Source organism: Oncorhynchus mykiss, chromosome 3, assembly GCF_013265735.2.
Source record: "Oncorhynchus mykiss isolate Arlee chromosome 3, USDA_OmykA_1.1, whole genome shotgun sequence".
Lineage (NCBI taxonomy): Eukaryota > Metazoa > Chordata > Actinopteri > Salmoniformes > Salmonidae > Oncorhynchus > Oncorhynchus mykiss.
The window spans coordinates 29195381-29201999 of NC_048567.1; the positions used below are offsets into that span (position 1 = coordinate 29195381).

At 47.7% G+C, this 6619-nt stretch overlaps 1 protein-coding gene across 1 annotated transcript; it reads right to left on the reverse strand.

Moving 5' to 3' along the window:
• Positions 1–765: 765 nt before the first annotated feature.
• LOC110517348 (complement C3-like) lies at positions 766–6184 on the reverse strand. Its single transcript, XM_021595453.2, has one exon. It carries the CDS (start codon positions 6139–6141, stop codon positions 1147–1149), a length of 4995 nt encoding a protein of 1664 aa, XP_021451128.2. The 5' UTR covers positions 6142–6184; the 3' UTR covers positions 766–1146.
• Between the last annotated feature and the right edge of the window lie 435 nt (positions 6185–6619).

The window sequence follows — 6619 nt, forward strand, 5'->3', positions numbered from 1 at the left end:
CCTGTCAAAAAATGTGGACACAATCAGAATGTTGACAAGATCAGGACAAAGGACGCATGTTAGCACCAGGCTTTGTCATCTGGGTTCAGGAAGTGAGGATGTTGGGCTATGGTTAATGTGGGGTGATTATTGATATTTTTGTCTTTAATCTTCACTGATTGAGACTGCAATGTCCTTCAAACACTCCGGCTGTGTCATCCCCAAGGCTTACATGAAAGGTTCCGCATCAGTGTGTGTGTGCGTGTCCATGTGTGTGTGTGTGTGTGTGTGTGTGTGTGTGTGTGTGCGTGCGATCCCACTACAACTGTTTTCTACTAAAATACATACTGCACATCTCCCGTCAATCACAGAGACACACTTCCTCCTGTTAAGGGTCAGTGTCCTTTGTCTGTACCCCTAATGTAAAAACCTTGCTCATAATAAATTAACCCCTGATTATAAATCATCTTGTTTCTATAAACAAGTCTCCACATCGGTAAAAGCAGTGATCAAAGTGTCTATTACCCTGACTGACTTGTATACAGGGCATCTTATTTGCTGAGTAACGTATGGGGCAGGAGAAAATGTTTGCTAATCCTGATCGCATTTGGTAAAAACAATGATGAAGTGTTGAAAGATGCATAGTACTGATTTACCATATGGACCAGAATGAGAACAAAAACAGTTATCATCCCACTCAACTTTAAACTGAAGTAGTCTTTGATTGGTGTTTAAAACCAATAAACAATTAAATCCACAAAATGACTGGTGGTACGCACACAAAGGAATGAGACAACGTTTTTTTTATGCATTTCTTTCATGCTTATTATAGCAGGCAGGGATAATTTTAGTGCTAAAATAAAGGCATAGAAAATGTAGCTATGGCATAGTAATCTATGACGATGATGACTGCAAATGGCACATATAAATGGAAGTGTAAGTGTGCCATTTGCAGTCGTCATCATCATAGGTTAACTTTTTTTCATTTTATTTCCCAAACAGCTTTATTGTGCACAGTGTACATCATTTACGGGTCAGCTTCAGAATATATTCAAAGTGGTCAAACTCATCGTCATACACTCTCAAGGTTACAATGAGTTATGACAGGGCATGCAACCTGGATTGAAATGTTACACAAATGTAAATTTAACAAAACAAGAAGAGAAACTAAACAGGGCAGCCGAACGTTGTGATCTGGTTAATGAACTCATCGATGCCCAGACAGACTATTCTGTAGTCTCTGGACGTGCACTCTTGTTGTGAGGGCCAGTACTCTATCCATGTCTGTTCTCCTAGGACATACTTGTACTGCAACAGTCCATTTTCCTCCACTCTGTGCAGGTCTTCAGACTTCCCCATAATCATGTATGTTTTCCCCTGCTTTAGACCCAGAGCCTCTCTACAGTAAGATAGTCCCATGAAGTCACGATTCCTTCCCGCTATTACCTCATCAGTACCTGGCTTGACGACGTCATCGATCTTCATGGTGTATGTATCTGCGTGTGTCGTCAGCTTAGAGTGCACCACCGTAGCTTTGTAAACATAATCCAGTCCCGCTCCGCAGGCTTTGTCTATGCGGTTGACATCAGGCTCATCTTTCTTCTGCATACTGCAGCTCTCTTCAGCACACGTGCACACGTCTCCAAGACACAGTCTGCTCAGAGTTCCACCCTCCCTCTGTGGGTGGTAGAACTTGACACAGTGCTTTTGGTTGTAGTATTCGTATACAGAGATGGCAGCAGGCTGTAGAACTCCTACTTCCTGTACTCTGTGAATCTTGAAGGATATTCTGTCTGCTAACTTATGGGACACCTTGTCCAAATAGAGAATGAGAGATCCTCTTTCAGACAGAACTTTGTCCATCTCAAACTTCTCTATGTAGCGCTCCCTCCCCTTGGACAACCTTTTCAGATCACCTATGTCTACGATGAAGCCGGTCAGCAAGCCGATGTCCAGGATAGACATGGTCGCATCTCTCTCTGAGTTACGATACAACACCTCAACAGTGAGCATAAACGACTCCATGGCATCCTCGTGGCTTGTTTTGTCCATCTTAGTGAGGAGGACATAGAGGTTAAAGTTTTCACAGTCACTGGCCTTCTCTTCTGGCAGGGCATAGTACAGTGTCACCACCGACAAGGTCGCCTCACCATTTCCTGAGGCTTTTACTGTCAAGTCCTTGTCTATGGAGTTGACCTTGTCTGTACGAGTGTGGAACTGGTTCTTGTTGTTGATGGACCACTTGGTAACTGATGCCCTGCCGGCCACCTCTAGGTTGATGTTCAAGTCAATGTCTTTCAGGTCCTTCACGTTGCTCCAATACTCAGCCACAGCCTGGAACACCATGATGGTGGACTGTGTGGATCCGTATCCCCCTCCCACTTTCTTCTGATTGTTAAGCCACCTGACTATTGGGCCGGCCTCTTCGAAGGCCTTCACCTTGACCAGGGCAAGCAGGGCATACGAAGTGGCCTCCAGCGTGTACTGGTGACCACCTGGGACTGGCCAGTGGTCCAGCTGTGGAGAGGCAAACTTCAGTAGGGTCTCCTTTTTGAGTTTCCCTGCATTGGCCAGAGCATAGGAAGTCATAGCTACAGCATAGGGGTTTGTGAGGTGCGGAAGACGCTTCTCGAGGTACACTACTGCCTTATCCATACTGCCTGGTAGGCTGTTGACAGACTTCTCACACAGTGAGCTTGCTTCCTGCATGGCGATGAGAACAAAGGCTGTCATAGATGCATCACTGTCCGAACCCCTCACGTTACCCGTCATCTCTGAGTGGTAGACAGGAGCAAACTCATTGAAGATGCCGTCTGGCTGTTGTGTGTTCAAGATCAGCCACTTGACAGCACTACATAGCACATTTTCCTGAACACTGATCAATGTACTGGACATGGCAAACACCTTGACTACATACGCTGTCAGCCAGGTGCTGCTCTTTGTGTGGATCCAGGCAGCGTAGGAGCCATCTTCTTTACGGTAGGCCAGCTCACGTTGGTAACCAATGTTGATGTACTTGATGGCTGTGTTCCTTCTGTCCAGGCCAATATCCTCCCACTTTTTGGTGTTGTCCAAGTAGTGTGTAGCAATGACAGGCAGGGTCATGTAGATCATGTTCTGTTCCCCACATCCGACTGGCTGAACTATCAGATTGCCCAGAGAGTCTCCACTGATGGCCTGCTCCACCAGCACACTGGTCTGCTCTCCACCTGTCACACTGATCAGTGTGTCAGCATCAGAGTTTGGCACCTGGTTCCGAGGCACTCCACTGGGTATGTGTGCCGTCTGCACACCACCATGTTTAACCGGGTTCAGGTGTACGTTGTTTTCCTTCTTGACCAGCACTCCCTCAGCCACAACGCGCAGGTCCCTCTTCACACCGTCATTGCTGCCAGAGTTTTTCACTGATGCCTTGACCTCAATGGAGTGCAGGCCCAGCTTCATAGGGATGATGACATAGGGGACAACCCGGGTGGACATGGCGTCCATGTTCACTTCCTGCCTGTACTTACCCTTCTTGCTTGCCGAGCTGCACACCTCGCCATTCTCCATCAGCTCAACACGCACAGTGATGGGGTCTTCGCTGTAGTTGTGGAGGATTGCTTTGACCTCCAGCTGTTCGTTGCGGACAGCTGAGTAGGGCAGCTTTAGGTCAATAAAGAAATCCTTTAGAACTATCATCTCAAACGGATCTGCCACACAGATGCTATGAGTTTTAGACAGGCTGATGGCTGTTATCTGCCAGGTTGTGATGGAATCTTTCAGGAAGTTGTTCTTTGTTATAGACGTGGTCTCGCAGTGCTTATCTTGGGCGGTGCATTCAGGAAGATTGGTATCTTCCCACATCCAGCTCTCAGGGAACTGACTACGAGACACAATGTCTTCAGACCGCATGAAAGCATCATCATCCTCCTCTTCACTGCGTGAGAGCAGCAGTGCATCCTGTTTGAATTCATCCTTTTTTGTGGCCATCTCATTGCAGCAGACGAGGAAGGCTTGGATGCAGACATCCCCATCTATGATGTACTGGGCCCGTCTGTCACAGGTGTACATCATGGTGTTGTCCCTCATCCCGTCCACACAACACTCCTTGGCCAGACCATTGTACTTACTGGCCATAGTAGTGATGACGTCACTGATTGTCACTGCTCGTCTCCGCCTGGAACTAACAGGACAGCTGGGGTCTGTTCTGATCCCAGTCCCTTTAGCGGTGTTGGTCTCAAATACCAGACCAGCATCGTAGAACACCCCCATATTGTCTGCTCCCCCTCCAGCTGTACATCCTGTATCATGCTTCTCTATGGTGTCCCAGATCTTGGTCTGTGTGAGACGGTGTTTGTTGTTGAGAACGTAGACTCCCTTGTCAACAGCCACCAGTCCTACTTTAGCTCCCGGGTCTCCAGTGATGGTCAGACTGAAAGCCTTACGAGGCTCATAGAATGCCTTGGGCCTGGTCGACGTCACTTTCAGCGAGCCCATGCAAGAGACCTTGACGTCAACCCAGACAGAGTCTGCCACCAGGTCATCTGTTCCCACATGGTAATACGCTATGATGCGGAACGACGGAAGCATTTCCTTGGAGACGGGCACTGACAGTGTCACCAGCGCATTGCCCTGTCTTCTGAATCTGCCCACTTTCACCAGCTGACCTCTACTCAGGAACATGTATGTAAGGTCATGGTTTTGTATGGTGAGGGGTCCCAGGTTCAGATTGATCTTAATGGGGTCTCCTATTTTCAGCTCATTAGAGTCAACCCCAACATGGAGGAAGTTCCCGGTGGAAGTCCTGTAGGGGAGAGCCTTCATGGTGGCCTCCGCCTGTCTGGTGTGGAGGATACCCCGGACCTTGGTCTTCACAGTGATTGGCAGCTCTTTGGCTGATGCCATGGTGTTAATTGTAACTTTGGCAAAGCCATTAGCCCTGGTCACCCCTTTAGCATTATCTGGAGCCACCTCAATCTCCACTCCATTGGCTGGAGAGTTGTCGGGATTCGTAATGTAAACCGAGACATCAAAGGGCATGCCAGGTTTGAAGTATTTGGGAGTTCTCTTGAAGAGGATGGTGTATGGCGAAGTGACGATCTGGATCCCTCTCTTCTCTGCCTCTACCATCTCACCCCCACCCTCTGTTAACACGCTGACTGATACAAATATGGATTGTTTGACCAGATTATGGATGTTTTCGAAAGTCTGTGTGATGTGTTCCTTTTTCAGACAAGCCACTCCTTTACCTTCTCTGATCTCTACTCTCTGCAGAGAGGCGGGGAAGCTCTTTTTTTCATTCTCTGTTGTGATGACACCAAACACCACATAGCCTGTCCCTGTCACTTCCTTACCATATAGATACCTGGCAGTGATGTCAACGGTCAAGTCTTTGTCGTCGATGTAGAAGAAGGCTTTACCTGGGGTCAGACTAACTTCGAAGCTGGGCAGAACATACTCCTTGACCTCAAAGTCAGATGAGAAGGTCATCTGAGGAGTGCTTTGGAACCTCGTGACCACATGCCATGTCCCGAAACTGACGATCGCAGGGAGAATGAACTGTCCAGATTTGACTCCCTTATCTGGGTTGACGATCTCCCTGAAGATGGTGATGTTTTCAGGAGTCATGATCTCCACAGAGACTGCGATCTCTTTGTTCTTGGCAACTTCTTTGTCCTCAAATATCTCCCTGGTCAGAGGCTCCAGGCCAGGAGTCATAGAGAACACTCTGTAGTAGACGGGGCTGGCCGGTGTGTAAATGGTCTTGTCAGTCTGGATGAAGATGTATCCAGACTGGAAGGAGACCAGGACAACCTTCTCCAGGAGGCGGTCAGGGAACTGGGCCTGCAGGACCACATACTGCTTCTGCTTGGGGTCATCCACAAAGTGGTCCCCCTCTGGGATGACCAGTTGTGTCATAGCCTGAAAGCTGTTTGCTTGATCCAGAACCACTAATTTAGAGACCAGCTCTTTGCTCTGCGTAGGGTGGTTTTTCACCATGATCTTAACATTCAGGGGACCTCCTGTATGGTCTTGAGACTCCACAAAGATGTTCTCATTACTGCCAACACGAAGCAGGTTAGGAGCTGACAACACTTGTAGAGCAGCTCCATCAGATAAGGTAGGTAAGGAGAGGGCTACAACCAGAGCGGCCTGACACAGCAAGTTGCCGACCCACATCTCCACCACTGATTTTGGGTCTGTGATAGTGCCTTCACTCTCCAACCTTAGCTTTTATCCTCTCTAGGCTTAGCACATTCTGTGGGAGGGGTTCCGGTGGTGACTCCCCCAGGGGGTGTGTTACTTCCCAGCAGTAGAGTTGGGAAACCAGCGGTCCTGATAATGCTAGTTGGAAAGTTCACTGTTAAGCAAAACAAACAGCACAAAATATATCAGAGAGATATACAGGCTGGAAATGTACTGGACCTGTGGAACCTCTGTGATTTATGTTAAACCACTGAAACAAACAACTTAATAAAACAAAATTGCTAAAAAAGTTATATTATTAATCAGCAAATGGACCTGGAAGTGCTATTATCAAATCCGAAGCTAACTAACTCCATTAGCTCAGATCTGGTCTCAAGACAAGTCAGCAGGTCATGTATGATACAGTCACTGTTGAAACAACAGAAACGCCATGAATGCCAAGGAGAGCTCT

Coding starts and splice junctions, on each gene's coding strand:
- LOC110517348 (XM_021595453.2), bottom strand. CDS start 6,141: ATGTGGGTCGGCAACTTGCTGTGTCAGGCCGCTCTGGTTGTAGCCCTC.